This window comes from Pteropus medius, unplaced genomic scaffold (assembly GCF_902729225.1).
Source record: "Pteropus medius unplaced genomic scaffold, Ma_sr-lr_union100, whole genome shotgun sequence".
Taxonomy (NCBI): domain Eukaryota; kingdom Metazoa; phylum Chordata; class Mammalia; order Chiroptera; family Pteropodidae; genus Pteropus; species Pteropus medius.
Genome location: NW_024344253.1, coordinates 4,930,692 through 4,957,603, shown reverse-complemented (window position 1 = coordinate 4,957,603; position 26,912 = coordinate 4,930,692). Strand labels below are relative to the sequence as shown.

Sequence of the window (26,912 nt, the reverse complement as noted above, 5' to 3'; positions counted from 1 at the left end):
GTTCAGAACATGTCCCAGTCTATTGAAGTCTTAAATTTGAGAACCCAGAGAGATTTCCAGTATGTTCTAAAAATGGAAACCCAAATGAAAGGGCTGAAGGCCAAGTTTCGGCAGATTGAAGATGATCGGAAGACACTAATGACCAAGCATTTTCAAGTAGGTCTGACTTCTGCAATCTTGTCAATCCAAATGAGACACTGAGTGCTATGAAGAGCCAGCATGGCACTCAGCTAGAAAATAACAGTGTGCTGGCCCCTACGTGCAAAGTGAAACTCATGGGGGACGTCAATCATCTCGCCACTGAAACTGTCCTTTTGCTGGTACCAACATGCATAAGACTTGCCATAAAAAGAGTCTCATCCTTCTAAAGCTAGGTGGAGTTTCTGGATAGATTTATAGGCCTTCAATATCTATAACAAGGGGAAATCTAAAGAAAAACTAATAATAAAATTTATCGAGGTGTTTTTGATGACTTTATGCCCTAATATGAGAACTACAGAAAATATAAATTATTAAAAGAGGTAATAATACCATTATTAATAGCACAAAGAAAGAGGGTAGTTTCATAAGTTGATACAAATAAAGTCTTTTTTAGACTTTAAGTTGTATTGGCAATTATTTAGAAATAGTAAAAATGAATGGTCCTTTCAAGCATGCTATGTGGGCATTTATTAACTATGTATGACAATGCACAGATTGAAATAAAATCTGACTATGATAATACCATCTGCAAAGATACAGCACACAGTTTGTAAAATACACTGTGGTTTTAAAACATAATAGCCTCAGATTCCCTTGCCAATTAGGAAGCAAGATTCACTACTGATGCTAAGGGAGTCAGTCTGAATTCAAGCTCTTGGTCAAGCAATAGAAGTGCTTTTCACATCTAATTGTGACGAGCAGGGAGCTAGTCAGGGATGTGCAATAGGATCTCCGCACGGCACATTTTAATATGGCAGAAATTTTTATGGTTTTGTAATTTTCTTCAGTGGGGCTCAGGAGCCTGAGTAAAGAGGTATATGAAACAGTCTTTCACTGAATCAGTTTTGAAGATTTACCCAAAAGGACAAGAGGGCAAGAACATTGAGGGTATTGACAAGAGAAGAGGCTAAAGTGATGAATCATGAGGTTTAAGACGTAAGCAAAAAGAGGGAGTTAAGAAATTAGAATTAGAAAAATGCCTAGAAGATACAATAAGTTTAAAAATTATTGGAAATAAGAGAATGAGTGACCTGGAAGAACAGAGACTTTATGGGGAAATAGTAAATAGAATAATATAAGGCTGAGGAGCAAATAAATTAATTTCAACCAATATTTATTGAGCATTTACCATGTGCGAGGTAGTACTGGACCCTCTGCTGGATATATAATACATAGTCTCTGCCCCATGAAAGACAATTAACAAACAGGCAGGTGAAATTGATAGTAAAAGACATAAACTTTACTTAACAGCACAAAGGGAAGAGTAATTAATTTTGTTTAATTTTGTTTAGATAAGATTGGGGAAGGGTTCCAAAATTTGGCAATACTCGAGAAAACGATGTTGGACTAGTGTCTCCCTCCCAACAAAAAATATTAAATCACAGAGGAGATCTAGGAAACCAAAAGGTTTTCAATGTCAATTTTCAATGGTAAGGGTTAGGGTATAGACTGCAGAGCTTGATGCCAAGGCCATCGCCACAAGTAGACTGCGGTAAGCTGGCACTTACAGTGCATAAGGAGCTTTCCCAGAAAGGAAGAGGGACAGGAGAGGAGCTCTGGGTGTCTGGCGCCGAGTGAAACCATCCAAGCTCAGATGGGCAGTGCAGAGCTCTGTAATGCCAAGGGGCAGCTTACGGGTGTCAGGACTGGCACGGCTGGGGACACATGATGATGCATGTACATCTATGAGAACTCATGGGAGAAGAAAGGAAACAAGGAAATAATTTGCCCATTCTATGAGTCTGTCTAGCAGCAGCCAGGATACCAATTAGAAAATTAAATTTTAAGGCAATATCATATGACATAATGATTTTTATTTTCTTAGTTCATGTAATCCAAGTGGATACTAAAATTATACGTCAAAATCCAAATAGCAATGATGATAAAAACATTATTTTTCTGAAGAATTACACGCATTCTACACATACTTCCAAATATAGTTTAAATTTATTATATATTAACTAATTTAATCCTCACAATAATCTTATCAGGTAGGACTATTTTTGTCCCCATTATTCAGATAAGAAAATGAGGCACAATGAAGTCGAACAATTTTCCCACAGCCATAGATCTAATATGCATGCCCAGCACCCAAGTTAAGCCTCTCAATATCAACACCACATTGCCTCTCTAAGTAGACTATAGCTCCCTGAATTAAACTTAAAGATCATGGTTGGGCAAGATAGTCTAGCTACAACCTTTGCTGTAAGTGAAACGTAGTAGAAAGTGAAATCCTGGACAGGATTAGTAAACACCGATCCGTATACTCCACCTAAGCCTCTTAAGAATTTGGTGCGTATATCGGCTGAACTTCTCACTGTTCTCTGACAAGCGTCTAGAGCTTCAAAATTGACTGCCAATAATCAAACTATGAATTTTTGAAAAGATCCAAAAAATATAAATACCTTTTTTTTTTAATTCAGGGGGAAAACGCCACCAGAGTCGTGACATTGTATTGTTCTCTTTTCGCTCTTCATTGTCGTAATTGCCATAAAATGTAGCAAGTGGTACCAACAGAACTAAATCTTCTCATTAAAATCCTAATGAAGCAATTATGTCTTCCTTTAGGGATGCCACAAGATGCTAAGACTAATAAGTTTATTTCAACTGAGCCACCAATATGAATGAAGCTCTACAATTCTGCATTTTGACTGTAATATATATATGAATCTTTCTCATTATTAAGACCTGTCCCCTCCCACTCAACATGGACATATTGACAATTCAAAGAATTACAAATGTACAGAGCAAGTAGAAATTTCCCCACAAGAAACATAAGCACATAAATCAGGACAGCAATGGGAGCTCCTGCTATTTTAATGCATTTAGAGTAATAACATCTTCTCGATGTAATTTTAAAATGCAATTTTCAGCTTCTTAAATTAGTCAGTGTACAGCATGGTTCCTGACAGCACCTATGGATTATTCTCAAATGATGATAACAATGACAGCTCTTTCCACAAACAAGACAACCGGCAATACACTCACAACTGAAATAAGCTCATAAAATATTTTCATTGACCACCACCACCAAGTTAAAAGATAAGAAGAAAAGGTGACACTTCTAGAAACCAAAATTGCAGGTGTGACTGGGTCCCATGATGCTAGGAGAAGGACACTGAGTTGGCAAAATATGTTTCTTATTCTCTAGACAAAAATCAACATTCCAATTTCAAACAACTGTATAACTGGGCACAGTTGTTACATAACTATGAACACCATGACCCCCGAAAGAGTTAATTCACCAAATGGGTAAGCAACTCTGCCTTACATAAAGAGCTCTAAATTATCTTGGCTAAGGTAAACAGAGTCACAGTGTGGGCAATAATTCAAAATAGTAAACAGCAACATACATTTCTCTGAGCTTAGAGAAGCTTTACATGATTTATTATATTCACTGAACTTCTCTTCCAAATGATGCTGTGCTAAGATGGATGTTAAAAAGAGTGAGGAATACCTGGGCATAATGGAAAGACGGCATGGTGGAAAGCCATACGGGGAAAATTCGGTTAGGGAAAAAGTGTTCCACGATCCAAAATTTCCTACAAGTACCACTATAGCATGGATAATCAGTAAATGAGTAATTAGGCTTAATTAAACATGCATAGGATATTTGATCTATTTCTAATAACTCATAATTAGAACATGGACCCTTCTTTTACTTCCTAACCAAATAACGGATTGTTCACTTTATGAAATGCTACTAGAAAGTGAGATAATACATAAACCCATACCTGCTACCATAGGAAGTTTTTGTAATTATGGTTAAGGATCAATCTGTTTCATAAAAAAGGCATGTAACCATTTAGAGAGGTTCTTGTATTGCAAAGCTGAGATAAGTGGATTTACTACTAATGATCATGTGGCCACTTACATTCTCATGAAATACCTCATTTCAACCAAAAATCAATAAGGAATTTTGAATCTGTTTTAATAATCTCCTTTAAGTATCATACTAAAAAGAACATAGCTGCTTGATCTGTTTAAATGACGCTCAGGAACAATCGGCTGCTTTTCACAGGAGCTGAAAGAGAAGATGGACGAGCTCCTGCCCTTGATCCCTGTGCTGGAACAGTACAAAACAGATGCCAAGTTAATCACCCAATTCAAGGAGGAAATCCGGAATCTGTCTGCAGTCCTCACTGGGATTCAGGAGGAAATCGGAGCCTACGATTACGAGGAACTACATCAAAGGGTGCTTAGCTTGGAAACCAGACTACGTGACTGCATGAAAAAGCTAAGTGAGTAGAACGATTACATTTGTCTAAATTGTGTTTTTAAGTAGTTTCAATGGAAACTGCATTCTTACATTTGCAAATAGTTAGAAATGCCTAATTATAGGGAAAACAGTGCCTGCTTTCTAAGTGTAAAGTAAGTGTTCCTTTAATGGTGTAAGCGTGCCTGGGTAATGAGTGTTATTTGACTAACAGTTGTCTAATTTTCAGATCACCCTGTTACCACCCAATGGTTTGAAATAAGTAGTCTAGCAAATACAGCCAATTCTATTGGCTACACTAACAGAAATAAGTTTCACCGAAGACAGCATGTTATGGTTAATTACTGCTTGGCCAGGGGAGAGAGGAGGCAATTCTGGTACTGGAGAAAGTTAGAGACTGGAAAAGAAGTTGTCCTGGGACAAAATATGAAACAGCAATGATTAAAGCAAACCATACTACGCAGAGTTACCATCAGCCACTCTCATCTGCTCAGGAGGTAAAAAGGAGGCACCTACTCAAATAAATATTCACTGCTCTGGAGGGCCAAGCGTGTGAGGTGAACATTAGGCTTCAGTTCTTGACTCAACCTGGTCTGAGTTTACAAACTCTTTCATTGCACCAATGTGCTAATTCTTCCATTGAAGTCATCATGGAACTAATCTGTAACTTAATGTGAAATGAGGAGTTGTAAACCCATTTAGTAACGGTATTTTAGATGCTGACATGATGTGACACGACCATAGAAAAAGTATTCTCTCAAGGTAAAGAACACTTTCTGGAATAGGAAATAAAATGGGAAGAGGAGTGAAGAATTTGAAAAACGTAATTTCTAGTAAAGAAAACTTCAAAGGATAAATATAAATGTTTAAAATAAAACTTAAATGAGTTCAAGAAGATTTTAAAAACTAATCTATGCACTCTGTCATTCCTAGCATCTCACAATAACCCAGAGCCACAGACTTTGCATCCTGAGACCAGGCTTCAGCTGGTTTCACTGTGCTGGTCTCGTGGATTGGAGAACAAATGGACTCTACTAATACAAGGACAGGCGATAGAAAGGTCCTATCTAGTAAATACCATGAACCCAAAAGTGTGCCAGTTATGATTCTGAGGGATTAACATGGAAAAATCTCGGGGTCTGCTCAATTTCAGAAATGAACCTCACTTCTAGCATACACTCTCTGAGCTGACTTTACTGGAAGTAACGTCCACTGCAGTTATGTAACTCTGCACTCGGTTCTTCTGTAACCCGTTTGTTTCTTCTAATCCACATGCAACCTGCCACATGCCATCGCCTCCAATATTGAAAACGACATTTGAGGCAAAGAGAGATAATCTAAGTGGACACAAATTCATCCTTTTTCTTAATGCTGAAGCAGGGATAATGTTTCTATGGTATCCTTAAGCATTAGGACTATAATCTGCACTATATATCAAAGATTCTTTTTATTAATTCCACCCCCCCAGACCATAGAGTTTGAAAGAATGTGACTCAAAAAACTGTATTAATTAGTTAATATTTCTTTTGATTCAACTAATCAAAAACATAAAATCTAGCAACCAATACAGATATCAAACATCAATAAAACTAGTACTCAACTTTCTTATTTAATGAGATGGTTGCTATTCGAGTCAATTGAAATGACCTTACAAAATACTGAAAATAGTTCTCACAAGTCATAAAGTCTTTCTAGATTACTAGCAACCCTCAGATCCCTGTTTACTTAGGAGAGAGGTCAGTGTCACAAGGACTCTAACTCATTTATGCTATTTGTCCCAAGGACTGGGTATTTTTCTTTATCATACCATGTTTATGTCAATTAATCAAAACCACTTACTGAGAGTCTCGTGAGCAGAGAAAGTATTTATCAGCTGGACCACAATTATCAATTACAATGTAGAAAGCATGTCCGGGCAGAGATAGAGCCCTAACACCATGAAGTGTGAAGCCAAATGTTCCCTGAAAAAGTAAATAAATGAATTTTCATATTTTCCATTAAAAAAAAATTACTGCAATTCTAAAGAAGGTATCTGATAAGATACATATATATTTGCAAAAGAAAACACAAACATATAATTTTGAGTGTGGCATTAAGTTACAGTTTGATTAACGTTTTACTTAGTATTTACATTTCTTGGGAATTGGTATAGATTGGACCGAATTATCTCCGTGAACTCTTTTAACTTCACGCCTAGTATTATCTCATAAGTGTGTGCCCAAATATCAAAGCATCAGAACACACAGACCCAGAAAATAGAGGTTAATCCACATCAGGACCATTAACAGGAAATGAAAAAAAATACATAAATAAATGTATCAGGGGCTCAGTGTTCCAATGGGGTCTAAAATCTAGTCGCTATGCTGCTCAGATTGAGAGTGGGACATTGGATAATTATGGTACCAGCAATATTGCAACAGGAGCAAGAAGGCTCATTTATCAGTGGCATCTTCACTCTTCACAAAAGCCTTTCAACACACATGACCAATTAGCAGACTGTAAAAATGGATTGGGGAAAGAAAATAAAATTACAACAATGATAAATGCATTTCCAGTCACCTTTTCAGTGGATTAGCTTTTAGGGAAAATGTCGCAGTGCATATCACATGAATTTTAAGATATTAAAAGAGAAACTAGCTTCACTGCCTGCAAAGCCTGATACTCCCAAATAGTAAAGAAGGTGCTATAGAAATCACAAGTCATTGAGAGTACTATGGTACCATTCAGCTTATTTCTACTAGAGAATTAAAGGGAAAATAAAAATTAGAAAAAATGCTTCAACAGAAATGCACCCTAATGGCTTGAGTGAGGTACAGTAATGCTCTTTCTTCAGTGCTTAATTTTCTCCTATGAGAGACTCATTAAAGTCCCCTGTGCTTAATTAAATCATATCAGGTCCCTCGATATGCCAAATATAATTATATGCATGTGAGAATTTAACTGAAAAAGCACGGTTAAAGCTCTAACCCCCCTCCCTGAGATCAACAACAGATATTTAATGTAGATCATAACCAGGCTTTCCAGTTTTCCAGCCCCCTATTCCCCACTGCTGCTTGGTAGCTCTATCTTAGGGTAACAGTTTGGTGCCATCTAGTGAAGTATAGGATGTATCTTTCTATTAACACAAACAGTTTTGAAGCTTCAAGTTTAACAAGTTATCAGCAGCATTCAAAATTTGAGGTCATAGTAATGAAACAGGTTATTGTCTTTACCATGCTTGTACCAAAGTAGTTTTAAAAGGGAATCAAACTGTCTATATGGTAATAGTCATATTTGCACATTCAACAAATATTTATTGAGTCCCCAGTGTGTGCCAGGTATTTGAGGATACAAACTTGAGTAGTAGACAGTTTCCCTCTTCTGTCAAGAAGTTTGCATTTTAGTGGGGACAATAAGCGCATAAGAAAGTAAATAAAGCAATGATGACAGCCTACTGTTTTACAAGCACTAGGCCAGCTCTTTCACTTGTGTTCTAATCACTGCAAGAACACTGGGTTAGGCATTATTATTGGCAACTTATCAAAAATGGATTTCTCAGACAGTTTAAATTAATTTCCCAAAGGTACATGTTGGAGACAATAACTTTAAACACAAGTCCTTCTGAGTTCAGAGACTGAGATTTCTCTCTCGCACATGATGTCTTTTGTCGGGTATATACAATAATAGAGAAATGCCCTGGACACCTCGATAAGTATAATTTAGTAAATGTAACTCAACTGCTGTAGAAAGAAGCCAGTCATTTTTGATTCTTCCCTGAACTTATTCGCATGCAATCACCACACCTTCCTTCTCTCCCGTCACCAATCTCTCAACACCACCTTTTCTGCATCCTCATTTGCACCGCTCTGACCCAGAGCATCGTTCATCATCTCCCCGTTGGATTACTAAAATGGCCTAACCACTCCCTCTACCTGAAGCATTTCCTCTCCACCATGCTAGGGACTTCGAGTAATCTTTAACAAATGCAAATATAATCATAGTATATCTGTATTTAAGCGATTCTTCTTTTAAAATTAAATCCGAATAGGTTTGCGTGGTTTATCCTCATGACAGATTCGGCCAAATTCTCCAACCCTTTTCTGTCAAATTCTCACCATGTACTCACTCTAAACTTTAGCCATTCTAATATTTCAATTCCTCAATTGTGTATATGTTTTCTCCACCTCCTGGGCATTGAACTTCCTCTCCCCTTTCATAGAAGACTCTTCCTCCCCACTTCACCCATCCAAATTGTTTTTCACATTACATACCAGATATCAGCTTTTCTACAGACGTTCTCAGATTGCTCCTTAACATGGCTGGACTTCCTTTGCATAGTCTCCTTAAACTGAAAATCCTAATTTGCTTTTTTTTCATCTTTACCTCTTAGAGACAAGTTTTCCTTGTTGTGACAGTTCACGGACCATCAGTGTCCTATTCCAGCTGAATCTTTATAGACTATCATAAAACATCTGAAACATAAGTAAAAATTAATGTCTATAGTCTTTGAAATCAAATATTTTTAAATTAAAGTTTTATGTTGCTCTCAAGAAGTAAATCAGTGTCTGTCAAATACAAAACATTTATATCATTTACAAAACAAAAAATCTTTTGGGAAAGAAAACAACAAAAGCACGGGCCTTTTTCACCTTTGTTTTTGTTGCCATCTGTTCTTTCTTTAATGATACCGCAGTATTTCAACCCCAAACACCTGATATTTGGCTCTACTTAGCAATCAAATTAAGAAATACGGAAAATCACTGTGAAAGCTGGAATTAACAGAAAAGTCAAACCGTGTACCTGGGTTAGATAGAGAGAAGTGAGATATAACTTGGAAATATAGTAGGGGAAATTTATAAGAATATCCCCTCAAATTAAATTGAGATCTTCAAATGAGTCATTTAACAAAGACAATTTTTACTCTCCCTAAAATTCTAGACTGTAACATAAAATGTAATTTCTCTAGTGTTCACGCACTTGATGATGATGCATTCTTCTGGAACCGTGAGACACTTGTTAGTTTAGCACATTTTTAGGTAATGATATATTTTATTATAAATTGACTTATCTTTTTTATGTCCTACATTTTCCTAGATTACAACTAAATTATAAATGTTTTAAGGAAATAAAACCTGTGTTTTCAGAGGCAAGCATAAACTGCCAAATTATTTGGAATTTCACAGTACAATTAATTCTGCTTCATTCAGTCTGGATGTTAAATAGGCTTCTCCTTAAAGATATGTTCATAATATAACCTCAACCCAGAAAAGGTTGAGACAGTTTTTAAAATAAATTAAGGGTAAAGTTGTTTATCATAACTGTTTATGAAAAATAGAGGCATTTAGGCACATGTTATTCTTGACCCCATTTACCAACCACCCACTGAAAACCCATTCTAGCACCCTATCCAATGTGGCATCTACTATGTATGTCCTTATCAACACCTTCCTTCAGCACTACAGTTGGTAAGACTAGGCATGCAAATAAAAGGTTAAATAATAGAAACAGTTTTACTATCAATGTATGGTAGAGATAAACCTATTTTAAGTAGCTTTAATAGACTTTAAAGATCAAATCATATCTACTGCTTGCTATATGAGTTCTCCAATGGCCTTAAGTAAAAAGAAATAACATTTTGTCGTAAAGATATTTACTACTCCATTTAATTTACTTATATGGGTATGGCCTTAAGATTCAAATCCAGACGCTGTTCGTCCAGGACATTACGAAGTACAATAAAATATTAAAGAAATAAACAAAAGAGAAGACAGATGTTTTTTATGCTTCATTGATCCAAACAACTGATCTTCCCGCTGAATTCCAAATGACATCCTTTTTCCTGCGCTACAAATTGAAAAATATGGATTGTAACTTATCTTATAAAATTTAATGTCTAAAACATCAGACAAATAAAATGGTCACATTCCTCAACTACCTATTCAGTATATTTTCTGAGTATGCAGAACTATACACATGCAACATATTATAAAATGCTAATATTTTCATGCGTCTCACTGGAGACAGAAGAGCATAGCAGGAGAAAAATCAGTGAAGCAAAACTCTTAACTTCTTTTTTGCCATCTATTTTTACAGAAACATTTGTCTTCCAGGCATTTGGGAAAATTATCCTTTCTGTCTGGCTTCATTTGTCCTCCCGAAAAGTGAGAGTGAAGTGAGAAAGATAATTATTTGAACAAAAGCTAGTTTGCGGAAGCAAGAAATAGAAATGACTTTTATTATTTTATTTTGTTATTTTTTACAGTTTCTACACTCCATCAGAAAAAATGTTTACTTAATATGAAGATCCTCAAAATTGAAACTAGAAAAGCAGCCAGTTTTTATAAATTTCTGAAACTTTAATTTTACTAATTTCATTTGACAAAATGGATTTTAGCTTAGGAATCTGATAACTATTTATAAGAGAAACTTCTACTGGGACAAAATCAACATTAAGAGCCATTTCTGTTTTTACCCTTCTGAGAGTAAAGGCAGGTAATGATGATGACCATGATCATATCATCCTGATGGTGTGTGTGTGTGTGTGTTTTTGTTTTACAACCACAAATACCACCTTCTCCCCGTCAGCACATACAAGTATGTTGATCCCTCATCTATTAATGTTCTCTTAATAAGAATAACAAAGTGTCAAGCTTCAGAACGTCCATCTTATAGATGAGGACACCATCTCGGAGAATAAGTGCACTATCCAATATAATATGATGATTTAATACTGTGGCTTAGATTAGAAACCAGATCTCTTAAAACCCACCTCAGCATTCTAACCGAGATGGAACATACTACATAAAGAATTTTTCCTAGGAAATTCACTGGGAAATTGTGGAAGTAAGAACAGCGAGACAAGATAATCATATAAAAAAATAGAGGCATGCTTACTCATGGTTACTAAATAGATTAAATTACCATGCACTCATGAGCTCATTTAATATTCTCTCCTTCACATCATCACTTTCTCCCTCTCTACTAGATTATTCCTAAAGGCAAACAAATCTTTCTTAAGCAACAATGAGATCAGCACAATAAAAGTATCCCAGACCCCCTATTTCTCTGCCCCCATCTCCCTGCTTCTCCTTGAGAGAATCTTCAATAGCTGCTGCTTTGGTTCACAGTCTTCAAAACCTACTCCTATCCGGCTTCTGATCTCAACACACTGTTTCTTGTGCTCTCCAATGACTTATCTGCCAAATACCATGGTCATTTCTTTGATTTTATCTTTTATCCATCTATTTTATCTAGATTTATCTTTATTTTATCTAGATCTCCCACACATCAGTACTTCCTTCTTAAAATGCTTTCTCCTTTTGGATTTCTTAACACTAATATTTTTTCTATTCTATTTATAGCTTCTTAGTGGTCTCTTTTGCTGGGTCCTATAAACACGTGATGCCCCTACGCCCTGTGCTACATGCCTTTCTCTTCTCTGGGTGTGTCCTCTCTCTAAGGCGATACTCAGGCTCTGACTTTCGCTATAATCAATATGTTGAAGATTGTCAAGACTGTTTCAAAAGGGTGTCTGCTACCTACATTTGTATACTATCTCCTCTATATCTCCACTGTCATGTAGAATAGTTAAGAACAACTTAAAATACCCATGTTGATTTTTTTATTTTTCCTCTCTAACCCATTCCTTCCTCAATCATTTCATCTGAGTAAATGACACTACATTCTGCCCAGCTGAACAAGCCAAAAGTCTGGATGTTATCCTAGATTCTTTTTGAGATTTTCTTTAATTCCTCTTTTTACTTTCCATTCTAACATCTAAAGCCCAGTCTTATCCAACTTTATCCAAAAAGAAACATAACCCAAATTCATCTACTTTTCTCCATCTTTATCACCTCTACCATAATCTCTCACCTGAACCAATTTGATAACCATTTAACTGGTCCCTCTGCCTACACTCCATCTCTTCTACAATTAATTTTCCACATAGTAGCTAGAGTGATCGTTTTAAAATACAGTTCATAATCTGTCACTCCCCCATCTAACCACTTTCCATCACACCTAGAATAAAATCCAAATGCTCACTCTGATTTTACAAAGCTTCATTATCTGCACTATTCACCTCTCCGACCTCATCTTCCACTTTTCCAAGAGTGCTCTAGACACACTGGCCCTTCTTATTTTTTATTTCTCTTAACTCACCAAGCATATCCAGATTTAGGGCCTTTATAAGAACAATAAAAATAGCTAACATTTTTAAATTCTTAACTGTGTACCAAACACTATGCTAAACTCTTAGCATATATTTCCTATTTAATTTTCCCAAAACCTTGTGAGATAGATAATATTACTGTTGACACACTACAAGGTTAAATATTGTTCGAGGCCCCCAGAGAGTAACTGACAGGATCCGGATCCAAATCTAGGCAGTCAGACTTCTGAATCCGTGTCTCCAACGATGCCAAAATGCTGCCTTTCTCTAGCTGCTCCACTGCCTGAATGTCTTTCCTTGCAGTTTATGGGTCCATGGCTGACTCCTTGTCTCAGATTAAATATCCTCTCTGAGAGGTCTTCCTTACTCACCCAATCTAAAGCAGCTCCTGATTCACTCTCTATCAAATTGCCCTATTAAATATCTGCATTAAATTTATTTGTACCTGATATATTGAGTTTGCTTATTTATTCTCTTTCTACTAAAATGTAAGCTTCACCAGAACAGAAGGGTCATGTCTTGCTCACCATTGTAATTCCAGTATCTACAACAGTGCTCGATTCTCATTACATCTTAGCTGGATGAATGAGTGAATGAAACACCCCTTCTGAAGCCAGCTTACAAAAGCCTTCTTTTAGCACCTATGAGTGTACTGAGATAGAAGTGACTGGAATAAGAACCAGTTACTTTCACCAAACAAGGCAGATGGCAAAAGAGGCAATGAGCCAGTAAGACCACCCCACCATGATCATCCAACATAGAGGAACCTTATGTAAAGCACTTTAGCCATGACTCAGTATAGAGTAAAAGACAGTTCCAGAAATAATTACTACGGACCTATTTTAGGTTTTAAGCAAGTTTATTGTCATGTAGTCCAAAATTCTCAAAATACTATTTCAGATTAAGAAACTGAGGGACTCATTTAAGATATAGATACTATTTTTAAATTGTTATTATTTTGTATCATTAATTCTTCACTTCAAGTGTGCTTCTTAGATTAATACTACGAAGATTTACACAAAGGATGTGACTTTGGGATAAAAACCTGTTGTGGACTGAGGTCAAATCTAGAGTGGCAACAGGAAGACAAAGGCTGACATTGCACATTATGAGTCGCTGGGCAGAGGGGAGATAGCTGATGGGTGACAGACACAGAGGAAAATGAGGGCAAGAAGAATGCACATAGGAAAACCAAAGAACACAAAACACAAAGTTCATGAATGTTCATAGACTCTTTCTGCTAAGAGACTGGATATGAAATAGCTTTATTTGGAACCAGAACTCACATAGTTTCACATGCATATTTGAAAATGGTTTACATCTAATTTAAAAGCCAATTCACTGAGATCTCACAGTTAAAGTCTGCAAAATTATACTGACTTACTAGATTACAGAAATAAATTTCCTTCACACAAGCAGGACAACTACCATGAAGATACATATGAAAGGCCGAATCAGTAAGACCTAATAAGAAATATGACTATACTGAACTTGCCCTTTTTAGACCCTCGCATTCATTTTTTCATAGAAAACTAAACAGGGAAGATTAAATTTGCTTCTTTCTTTCTATGTTTGACAGTTTATGAGTATATTTTACAGAAGAATAGAAATGAATGTGGCTTAAAATAAGATAAATATCAGGTTATTGAAAGAGACTATCTTAATGGAAGAGATGCTATTATATATTATAGTAGTCAGGACTAAATTTCTATAATTTTTATTTAATATCAACAGATATTCAGTGCACTCAATGTTACATCCTTTTCTTCTAAATATAGATTTGTTCTGAAATAACTTCCTTACTTAACTCTCCTTGCCAGTTGATTCAAAAAGAAATAAAGAAATGGAAAAGATGAGCATAGCAATGGTATTTTGAGAAGCTGCAACATATGGATCTATTTTGTCTCCCTGTTCACCTTACGTACCCCAGCACCTAGCAGAGTCTCGATATATAATAAATTCTGAACAAATGATTGTTAAATGAATAAACTGATTACTTTATATTTAAATAATAACCATTAGGTTTTACTCTCTAATCTATTTCAGAGAAAATGCCCATTGCTAGAAGAAGAAAGCAAAGTCAGTTTTAGTTTAGGTGTCAGAAGCTTTTAACTCTGGTATAATTTCTGTCTCGATTCCTGGTCTAAACAATCTCAGGCTCAGCAGTATCCCTCTGCCATATGGATACAAGGCTGGGTTCAAGCCAAACGCCATGGAAGCCAACACACCCCAAGCCACAGATGTGCTGTCAAAAATTTTTGTAAATTTTGATTACATGAGATTCAGGACACGATTCCTAGTCCCAAAGGTAATTCTTAGGCATATTTTAACTAATCTACCCAACTCAATTCCTATTAAAGTTATGTCTACATAAACCGAGTCCAGAAGATCATATAAATCCAGAAAACAAATCGACATCTGAAATATACATACATCTAAAGAAAATATGAACTTGTGTCTTCTTGCTTTGTCTAAACTATGCTTCAGTCTTCAGGCAACAGAAGCTATCCATAGCAAAGAGTCTGATTTTGCTGAAAGGAAGGTTTAAACCGTCACTCTGAGGTTTAACTGTAGAGTTTCACCACCTAAAACATTAAGTTAAACTCCATAACTACAAAATTTCTGTTCACTCTCAGTATCTAAACAGCTTGAGGTCACCATTTCTTACTGACTGTTGTTTCCATTTGGCCATTTCCTCTGGGTATAAAGTTTTGTGGGGACAAACATTTCATTATGTTTATGTCTCATATTTGGGATGGTACACTGATCTATTTCCAGAACATATTTAAATTAACTTCTAAGTTTCCATGTATCTTTTTTTTCCTCAAATCATCATGAAAGATCATTCATCTTTAAAGGATATTTTTCAAGAAATTTTAGATTAATTTTTCCTCTTATGGAAAGTGGATCTTCAACAGCAGCATATTTTTCAAATGTCATAATCACTACTTTGAAATAAAATGCAATTTCTATTTGAATCACATGCATAGTACATTTCAGAACAGTTCCTACATGTGTACTAACCACCATAATCACCTATTAGCTTTTCTTAACATTTATGTGAAACAACTGATAAATGTTATAATTCACTGTAAGGATTTTAACCTTCTTAGGGTTGAAAGAATTAGAGAGAGACTGCCGTGTCAATTTTAAGATAGAGCTGAAAGTTCAAAGAACAAAATTTCAATCTAGTCCCTACAGAATTAAAACCAAATTAAAATGCAGAATTCCATTTCTAGAGACTATTTACATCTTCGATTGTTTACCTACTTCCTAGACCTGCAAGGAAACCTGGCATATAAACACCCAGAAATGATTTTTCAATAGGTAATATATAAATGCGATTTGTTTTTTAAATTTAATGGCTGATATTAAGTTTTTGCAGCTATCGTAACTTTTAAAATTAAAAATATATGCACATAGCTAGAAAACTGTATGCTTAGAATAAAAGGACTCGGAATAAACACCAAGTCTCCTCCTCCAGCCCTGCTCTCCAGAGGCAATCATGTATAAGTTTTATTTGAGGGCTTTAGGTGCTTAAATCTTATCTCTAATAATTTGCTTATTTTTCTACTATTTTTAAGTTGGTTTCATACATTATTTACTGACTTTCTGCTCTACAAAAAGAGGATATAGGTCATTTAGCCAAAGCCAGTTTCTTTCTTGTGTCTTCGTAATATGCGTATGACTATTCACAACTTAATCTTTATCTACTTTGTAACTTCAAGCTTCATATTTAAATCTTTATTATTATTTTTTAATCTCTATTATTTTTTCGTCAACTATACGGAAACTCTCTTAACACCATATTTTAAAATATGAAGTTAGTTATAACCCCAACTTTCTTTCATCTCTTCTCCCAATTTTTAATTCTCTCACAGTGTGACCTTTATCTATTTTATATCACGGGAAACATTTTGTCTTTTACATAATCACAAAGCAAATGAAAAGTCTGCTAAGTATTCTGTAATACTCTATAAGTTATAATACTCTATGAGTGTTTACATTACTATGACAATGTTTACATTGTTCTTCAGGAACTAGGACGTAGACTCTGATGTTTTCCCTTTCTCTCTAAATCCAACGTCACATCTGTGCCATTCCACAGAGGATATTACTAGAGTTTTAAGTTCAAATAAATTCTCCTTTTATATACTTCAGTAACTGCCTTCACCACACCTCCAGTTTTCCCTGGAGAGTCTCATACAATATTTCTATGGCTCAATCCATCTTATTTCTGAGACGCCCTCCTGGAGCTGATTCATTGTGGACTAACTGCTCTCAAGACCTACTACTGCCTAGCTGTTGCTCTGGGACCAACAGTCATTGTTTTCCTGATCTTATGTTTGCCCGTCTTGGTTTACGTGCTATTTTGCTATAATATGTCCTCAAGTAACTACAATATGTCTAAAGTGTACACTGCAGGTAAACTCTGGAAAGTTTGCATGTCAGAAAATATCCTTATTCCACCTTTCTCTAATTTTTTTCCTAAATCTAAAGGCACTGATTGCCGTCTTCCATCATCAGCACTGGATCAGTGCCTTTATTTAATTTACACGTTTTCTCTCTGCTCTCATTCTAGAAACTTGCTCTTCAGATGTAGGGGCTTCTATATTGATCCTACATATATTAATATTTTTCTTATTTTCATTTTTATCTCTTTGTCTTAATTTGGGGGATAACTTTTAATTTTTAACCTGATTTTTAAAAAAAAACAATCATATTTTTAACATCTAGTAGATCTTCTGTATTTCCTTTCACAGTGAGCTATCTGCAATATACAAAACTTGCTAAAAATACCAGATCTCTTCTGCTCTCTGAAGTACCTCTATTTTTATGGGGGTCTGATTTTTCTACACATTTACCTTGCTCATTCTTATTGCAAGCTTTTTAAAATCGTATGCTAATCCTTGGTTATCCATTCACTTTTGAAGATTCAAACAATAAATGTGTTTGGAAACTCTGTGTATTTAGGTAGGGTTTGACACCTCATGCCATAGTGGGGACGGAGGGAGACTATCAATGTCAGAAACCTTTGTTCTGGAGCTCCAATGTCTACATTACTTGCCCTATGTCTTTTAAGGTAATTAACACAGTTTTGTAGACTTTTTAATTAACCTACTTTCTGGGGTTCTGCACCTATGAATGAAGATGGGATCAACTGCTCTGCAGGCACACTTTCAGTGGTGTTCCTATTTTCAAGGCCCTATCACACTCTCAACATCTTTTATGCCTATGTATCTGAGTCTATTCTTCAAGGTACAGCAGCCCCTCCTTTAACTCTTGCCTCCTCTGCATAGACACTGCATAAATCACCCTACATCTTTAATTATCACTCTCCATCATCTTTTGCCTTCTGGAAATCCGTTAGTTTCTTCTCAGCTAGTGGCTTTTACACCATTTTCTTTGCTTTGGGTTTTTTCTCCTATGTTTTACTTCTTTACTATTATTTAAATGAGATCTTCAGAAAGAAAAGACATAAAAGTGTGTATTAGTCCATCATCTTAAGCCAGAGTTACTTTTCATATCTTAGCCAACTAATTTTGCTTTTAACATTTTGCTGAATTAATTATTCGTGCCTAAGGAAAAAAAAAAACATGTTTTGTTTTGTGATGTTTTTCAGGGGCAGGATGTCTTATTTATTTAAATATACTTGACTTTCCATGCACATACCATCTGTAAATTTAGAAATATTTAAGTTGGCCATCATTAAAGATCACATTACTTTCACTTGTATATTTAGAGAATATACTCAATTTTGCAGTTATTGAAATTTGTAGTTATCACTGAAGTAATAATACGAAGTGTAAAGTTATCATCTTCTTCCTAACTGCTTAACTTAGAATTTTGCCAGTTACAAATTATTCTTATGAGGAACATATATAGAGAAAAATGCACCAAAACAAGCTAGAGTTAGTTATGTTCTTGATTTGCTTTGGGGATCTGTTCTTCCCTCTGCAAATACACAGGAACTAACAGGAACTCACTAGAAATGTATCAACTTTAAGGACAGGCAGAGGACGATGGAAGAAACATGGAACAAATAAGACAAAAATAATTTTTTAAGTAAAACAGAAAGAAAGAGGAAAAAAGGGGTATAAAAGTAAAGATTATACCATTGTTCAGACCAAAGGTCAACTTCTACAGGCATGCACACTGCCTTAGGTATAATAAAACACTTTTAAATTTTGCTGTTTAAAAAAATCTCACAAAATGCCTGAGTTTTTGTTTGTTTTAGTTTTTGACACTTATGAAGTCCAGGATCTTCTTAAAATCTTATTTGATAAAAATCTTATTTGATACAAGTTTTTAATAAAGTCATTAATTTTTCATCATGTATACTGCATCGATTGACACTCCATATCTTTCATGGCATGTGACTGCAGGATCCAAGGGCCTGAATTTTGGGGGCTTTTTTCCTTGCACCTCCATGGCTGTTCTTTCAGGCCCTTGCTATCAGCACAAGGCGCTTACACTTCAAAACTCTGCCTCTTTCAGATAGACTGTGATTGAATTTTTATTGTCATATTCTATAATGATATCTGTCACAGAAGCTGCTCATTCATCAATACAAACTGAAAATCTGCTTATAGAGTTCTTTCTGGCTTGTATAAGTTGTCCACATTCTCGAAGCACAAGGGCAGGGGAGGGGTGGGGGGAGGCACTGGTGTCAGGCAAACAGGTCTATGAACAATTTGTTTAATTTTTCTGACTTCTTAAAAGACACAGTTGCTGCAATAGTATAACGATAATTACTTTTCTTACTTATTCCTTTCAAGATTGTACAAATCGTTTCCTAGTTTTAAAATCCATATTTTAGATTTAGAGTATTGAAAAGGCAACTCCTCATGGTTCAAATTATAGTTAAAGGCACAGCACACAACGTGAATGACTATTTATTCAGAACGTGTGATATTAATCTCATGAATCTGCTGTTTTAGGAGCCCTTCCTTTGCTCTTGGCATGAGTATGTGTGTTGGAATCATTGGCCATGTTAATCTAACATGTTTATGTTTCTCTAATTTTAGCATGTGGAAAACTGATGAAAATCACAGGCCCAATTACAGTCAAGACATCTGGAACCCGATTTGGTGCTTGGATGACAGATCCATTAGCATCTGAAAAAAATAACAGAGTATGTTGCTTCTACAAATGCCTTTGCTTAGAATTGTTTTATTTACATTTTTTGTCTACAGAACTATTCATTTTCTTCAGGGATATTAGTTTCAAGTTGAAAAGTATTACATCAAGGAAAATATTTTCAGTTTGGTAATATTAACACAGCTACAGATAAATGGCAAACTTATTTTCATAAAATATTTTATACTATAATTCACCAATGTAGTGAGTCTAATTTTTACTGGTTTTAGTCTTGTTTTACACTTGAAAGGGCTACTACTTCTTCTAGAAGCTACTGCTTAGTGGGGAAAAAAAAAGGCACTAAAGTGAAAAACTCAAGAGCTAACCAATTCACTAAACAAGCTAAAATATCCCTGAAGTCTAGAGATAATTTTAAAGAAAAAGCACTGACTTTGGCAATGCCTGTATTATATAAATCAATATACTGGAAACGTACCATAGCTCTATTCATGTTCTATTACAGAACTCAGTATACATTAAGATTATCAAGGGATGCATCCAAACAAGACTAGTAAGCTAGATTAGTAAAAGGTTTCATTAAAAGGTAGTCGTACCTATTAGCTGATCCAATAATGAACAAGTGTTTCTAGAAGGTTCTGCGGTATCCATAAAGGAAAAATAAGGTGAATATGTAAAATTAAACCACACATTTTTTCAAAGCAAGTTATAGAATAAATTTGCAGAAGGTGATATCAGGTAACTAAACAAAATTATGTGATTTGCAATGATACATGTTTGATCCACTCAGTAATATGCCCTGAATGGTCAAAAATAATAATAAAATAAAATAATAAAAAATAAAATAAAACAAAGGACAAAAAGCAAATCAACCTCAAGGAAGTAAATTCAGCTGTTTACTTTCCACATAGACCATGCCACTATTTTTGCAAAAGTCTGCAGTAGATGGCAATAGGTCAGCAGTAAGATAATGTGGGTTCCAGAGCCTGAGAATAGTGATATTTATATGTGTTGACTCTCACTGTCTTTGTTTTGAAATTCTCAGAAAAGTACAGAATATACTTACTCCATTTATTTTTTTCCTTCTTCCCAGGTCTGGTACATGGACAGTTATACTAACAACAAAATTGTCCGTGAGTACAAATCAATTGCGGATTTTGTCAGTGGGGCAGAATCAAGGACATACAACCTCCCTTTCAAATGGGCAGGAACTAACCATGTTGTCTACAATGGCTCACTCTATTTTAACAAGTATCAGAGTAACATAATCATCAAATACAGCTTTGATATGGGGAGAGTGCTTGCCCAAAGAAGCCTGGAGTATGCTGGCTTTCACAATGTTTACCCCTACACATGGGGTGGATTCTCTGACATTGACCTAATGGCTGATGAAATCGGGCTGTGGGCCGTGTATGCAACTAACCAGAATGCAGGCAATATTGTCATCAGTCAACTTAACCAAGATACCTTGGAGGTGATGAAAAGCTGGAACACCGGCTATCCCAAAAGAAGTGCAGGGGAATCTTTCATGATCTGTGGGACATTGTATGTCACCAACTCCCACTTAACTGGAGCCAAGGTGTATTATTCCTATTCTACCAAAACCTCCACCTATGAGTACACAGACATCCCCTTTCACAACCAATACTTTCACATATCCATGCTTGACTACAATGCCAGAGATAGAGCTCTTTATGCCTGGAACAATGGTCACCAGGTCCTGTTCAATGTCACCCTTTTCCACATCATTAAGACTGAGGATGACACATAAACAAATATAATTTGTTTTCACTGATCTAAACAGTGTCATTTGTGATAAACTCTATAGGACCCTTTTTTTCTTAACTTTCTGCCATTTCTCCAAAGCACTTTTTATTATAAAGTTGGTGTTTCAAAAAACAGCTGAGCCTGTCTAAATTAACCTGTTGGAAATGCATCTTAACTCCTAAATTTACAAGGCCTATCATGCCCTTGTCATGAAAAGCACTAAAAAGAGCTTAAGTGGCTAAAGTCATAGTTTTGCAAAAGATTAATGATCTGCCTTATATTAGAGACTAATGGTAGCTTAAATGCATAAATGTCTTTTTTTTTATTTTTACTCTATTATTTTTTACTGTCTTTAGCTCCACGTCAGGATATACTTGGTAGGAACTGAAAATAAATAAGTAAGTAAATAAATAAATAAATAAATAAATAAATAAATAAATAAAAGCACTTTCCCGTTTATTTCTAAAAAAGGTTTAAAAATTTTATTTATATGGAAAAATAATATTGATCATTTTGCTGTTCTACAATTCTCTGATGCGGTGCTGTACAGTCATTTATAAATCTCTTGCTAACATTTTATTGGCAATATGTATTTCTACCATTGTAACCACCATTGTGCAATTGTATCTCTTCACTTCTGTGAAAGTAATATTTTTTTATAAAATACACTGAACTTTAACCTCAGTAATTATTATGGGTCAATTTTCAAGTGTGGTCAAGAAGGTATCTTCTTGGCTTACCCCTTTACATACAATTATAAGCTAAAAAGAAAATCAAACCACATCCCTTACCAGAGCCTTTATTCTACTCCAAGTTCACTGGACCACTGACATGAATGCTAAACAGATTCAGTACAGATGAGTTACTCTGCCCACTCCACTAAAAGCATCCCTTAGAGTGGCTTGCAGCTGAGTCACAAAAATTGGATTTGAGCTGACTATACTCATTTATTATACAACCAAATTATGTTTTTCATAATTAAATATATTAGTGTTTTAACTTTTACTTTATATGCAACTTGCAATAACGTAATTCTTTGTGTCAGGCCTCTAAAAGTATATGAAGCACATACAAAAGCTCATCTAAAAGAAAATTTCTGTAATGTTATCTAGATTTACATTATAAACTCTGGAGAGTCATTGGCAAGATTTATGCAAAAGAAAATGATGGGAAGACTTGGGAGTTGTCTGTATGGTCTAAATGTGCAAACAACCAATTCAGAAAATATGACAGGAGGGCAACCCCTTGTTACCCGGATTCACTGTGTGCACAGAAATACTGTAGTCAAAAAAGAAAGCTTTAATAATATTTTATGTTAATAACTCCCAAAACACATAATCAATATAATAACAAACATGTCATTGAGTCTGGATGCACTTTCCATATATTAAAGATACTTACCCAAGGAAGTTTTACAGAAACTAGTATGGGTTGGTTTTATAATTTAAGAAGTATATTCTATAATAAATACTATATAACAAACTGTTGTAAATGTTTAGTTTCACACATACAGAATATTGTAATTTCCTTTGTAAAGGATATAACAATTCAGATAAAGTATTGTGTAAAGAAGTGCTAATACTTAAGAGTAATTCATTTCAAATGTCTCAAATAGCTGTCAAAATTGTACAACTGAATAACCCAATATTGAAATTGTTAAAGTTTAACAAAGATTTTTTTCCTGCTGGGTCCTCTTGCAATGTTGTCTTCTCGTTGAAAACATGTAAGTTCTCCTCTGCTTTGGAGAGTTAGAAAATTTGGGGGGTTTACTTGTCCTTGTACATGCACCACAAAAATAATCAGCCAATATCAAGAGTTTGTATGAAGAAAGTACTCACCTTTAGAAATGAATGAATTTTTAAGTAGCTAGCCTCTACTGAATAGCTGGGACTTCACTGCTTGTTTTTTTGTTTTTTGGGTTTTTGTTTTGTTTTGTTTTTTAATGATGTAATATGGTATCATGTATATTCAAAACCTGGACTATCACAGCTTTATTGTGAGGTGTGCAGCCTGTAAAGCACTTTATTGTTTTCTGTGTGAAGTTTCATCACCATCTCCAGTTTATAGTGTATGTGCTGCTGAAGCAAGCACAGGTTTTATTACTGTCACTAGAAGTGGGGTAACATGAGTTTAAAAATGTGATTTGCATTAAACATTTACAATTTAAAAGCATCTTTCTTAATAAATTATCAGTTTTGTGCCTGAAATAAATAAGAATTTACTCTAATCACTTTTTTTAATCTCAATCAAATAAAATAAATATTGTGAGAGAAATAATCATTATTTTTTAAATCATCCATATAATCTAATCAGTAGAGAAATCCAAACTCAGAAGTCTTAATCTCAAGTGAATTATGTAATTGCTTTTTTCTGAATTAGCCAGATCATTAACAAACTTTTATGTCATTCAACTAATATAGTAATAGTCTGATTGTGTTTATGTGACATTTGTATTCGTGGCACTTAAATCACAATACGTACTTGCATACATACTTATATCTATGAGCTCAGAAATATGGTATTGCAGTGCATTGCTGATATGTAGAGATAAAAGAGAAAATAATGACAGATGCCTATATGCAATATTACATGTGATTAAATAAGATTTACCATAAACTCAGAATCTCTGGTTCCTATCACCATACTCAGAGTAATTTCATCTTTATAATCCACACTATTCTCTCAGATTAAATATTATCTTCAGAAAATTGATTCTTATTCCTAAGAAGAAAACAATCTTTATAGCTTAAAATCACTACCAAACTTACAAGTACATATTTTTCAAACAGAAGAATAACTTTAGGATGCAGTTATATAAAATTGTACTTACATTCATCTAAAAACAAAACCAGTTATTTTATTCTACTAAGGTAAGCTTTACAAATAATAATCCTCTAATTTTATCCTCCTTAAAGTAAAGATTTTAAAAAAATGATCTGGTCTTAGCATTCAGGATTATCAATTTATTTCTTGCAAATGCTAAATTTGAATACGATTGATAGAAAAATTAAAAATATTCCTTCGAGTTACAGCAAATATGAAAAATACAGACACTGAAGTTTCTAAAAACCAAGCTTTCCAGATGTAAGAATAATTTTGAAAACAAAATTTAAAATGGCATCTTGCTGACTTGATGAGGTAGGTATGATTATAGCCTTTACTAAATATACAACTTGAGTTCCTGTGAATAAAAGAATGTGCATCTGCAGGCAAAGCACACTTTGCCTTCTCCATCATCACATGATACATGGACCATGAGAAGTACTATAAAATGGTCTACCTTGCACTATAGGCAGAGAGCATTAATTAAAATTTAGATGTTATAAAATGATACAAAGACTTAATCTCTCATTACTCATAGCTAGAAACAGTCATTTCTAGAAAGGCTCAGAGGCACTATCATTCAGTTCGGTAGGCTGTATCCATACTGAAATCAAGAGCATAGAATGGTTTCTGGTTCTAAAATTAAACGAACTCAGCATAAATCTCTTAGCTAATAATCTGATATTATCAGTGACTCTTCAGAGAAGGTCTGGAGCTTAATAAAATGTGTTCTGTTGAATTGTTGAACTCGTACTAAAAATACAGTGAAAACATTAGCTTATGGAAGAAAAATCAACTTCATTAAAATCTTTTATTTTTCTGTGAAATACTGAATTCAATCCCTTGAATTAAAAAACTGCTCGACTGTTTAACCAATCAGAAAGAAATTCTCCCCAGTTCACTTTACCAAGCTGATGTCTCTGACTCACATGTTAAAATTATGTTATACAGTTTATCCCTTTTGGATGATGCTATTCTGTCAGGCTTAGAGAAATGTTAATCCTATTTGGAGTCTGCCTTGTCTCCCAAATGTCAAACTAGTTGGCAGAAAACTTATCCCCTTTGAAGCTCGGTTTATCGCTGGCCAAATAAGTCTTACAAGTATAATTATTATTAAACATTATTTGAAAATAATATAAATGTGCATAAAGTTTTACCTTGTCAAGAGTTCCTATTACCTTCCATAAGGATAACCACCTTAAAATATTATTCCTAATTAGAGCTATGAAGCAATATGGTGACCCTGGAAAGATGCTCAGGAATATCTTAGTGCTGTAAGAAATCTGCTATTAAACCATACACGCATACAGCTTGGAACCAAGCTGCATCCCTATCAAAGCTATACAGTCTTCCCAGAAGAGCCTGCACCTATTTTTAAAAACTAACTAAAATATTGCCATAATAAATCATTCCCTACCCCAATTTAGACTTAGAAATATCACATATCAGCAGACATTTACAAATAAATATTATATGACAAAGGTCATGAAAATAGAGCAAGAAATGAGCTGACTAAAAGAGGCATTAGCCATTTTAAATTTAAGCATGCTATAAAAACTTACCATACTGCTAAAGTTGATAATACGTACCCAGCCAGCTCTCTGTCTAAACCGTTCTTGACTTCACATGAATTTATATGTTACCAATGTGTAGTTTATGGGCTTTCCATTAGATAATACTGCATTATTAATTTGTTTATTTGAAAAATAATGCCTGAGCAAAACAAATGCCAATTTCTAGATCAACAGATAAATAAAATCTTCATGTGCTTACACTGTAGTGAGAACAGGCTGCAACAAAAATATTAATGAAGAATAAGTTCTGATTATACTAACTGATGTGAAGGAAAAAAGTCTATATCATAAAGAGTGACTGGGTATTTGCTAGGGGTCAGGTAGGGTAGGAGGCGATGTTAAGAGGGAATGAATAATCAAGGGAAGTCTCCCAAGATCTTGCAATGGTAAATTCAGTCAAGAAACAAATTATCACCATCTGATCCACATAAAAAAAAAAATTGTCCTCTTCCTTCCTGTTTCTAGAAATTCATGTATCAAATAGTTCTTAATACTCTATTGCAGAAGTTTTGTGTTGTTGTTTTTTAACTCAGAGCACAAGAATATACTTCTGGGGATGGCTGAACCCTGAAAACATATGCTAATTTAGTGAGTAAATGGAGTCATACATAGTTTCACATAGGGGATTTACAGCATTTATCACACTCTCAAAGAAAGCCATGATTTAAAAGATCATCACTATGCCAATGCAATCTAATTTAACCCCAAATTTACTAAACATCTCTATAACGAGCACTAAAAGTCTGTCATCCGTTTTGCAATCCTCAAGAATTATAGCTTGCTTCAGAGAGAAATCAACATCCTAGTATTATCAGTAATTATTTTCTTCAGCAGATTAAGTTATTTTCTTCAAGATTAAATTATTTTCTTCAAGATTAAGTTATTCCCTATAAAAATTCTAGAGAGATTTATTTTTTATTTGGACCAAATTCAAGTATTTTTCTGTGATCAGGCCTCTGGGGCAGATGCTTAACAGATTCGATGACCCATAAACTCTTTTAGGATTCCTGTCTTATATCTATTTGAATCTGGAGAACATTCTCATAATTCTAAAGGAGACTTTTAGCAGCACCAGTAGAAATCA

General features: G+C 34.7%; 1 protein-coding gene across 2 annotated transcripts in view; it reads left to right on the top strand.

Annotated features, from left to right (window-relative positions):
- OLFM3 (olfactomedin 3) overlaps window positions 1-24,003 on the top strand; it is a 168,493-nt gene extending 144,490 nt beyond the window's left edge. The window contains exons 3-6 of one of the 2 annotated variants that reach the window (XM_039869596.1): window positions 1-156; window positions 4,223-4,442; window positions 19,595-19,701; window positions 20,758-24,003. In XM_039869596.1, coding sequence (XP_039725530.1) covers window positions 1-156; window positions 4,223-4,442; window positions 19,595-19,701; window positions 20,758-21,435 — 1,161 coding nt within the window. In that variant the 3' untranslated portion in view covers window positions 21,436-24,003. The remainder of the gene's footprint in view (window positions 157-4,222; window positions 4,443-19,594; window positions 19,702-20,757) is intronic. The other variant, XM_039869597.1, reaches the window with a different exon arrangement.
- The last annotated feature ends 2,909 nt before the right edge of the window (window positions 24,004-26,912 follow it).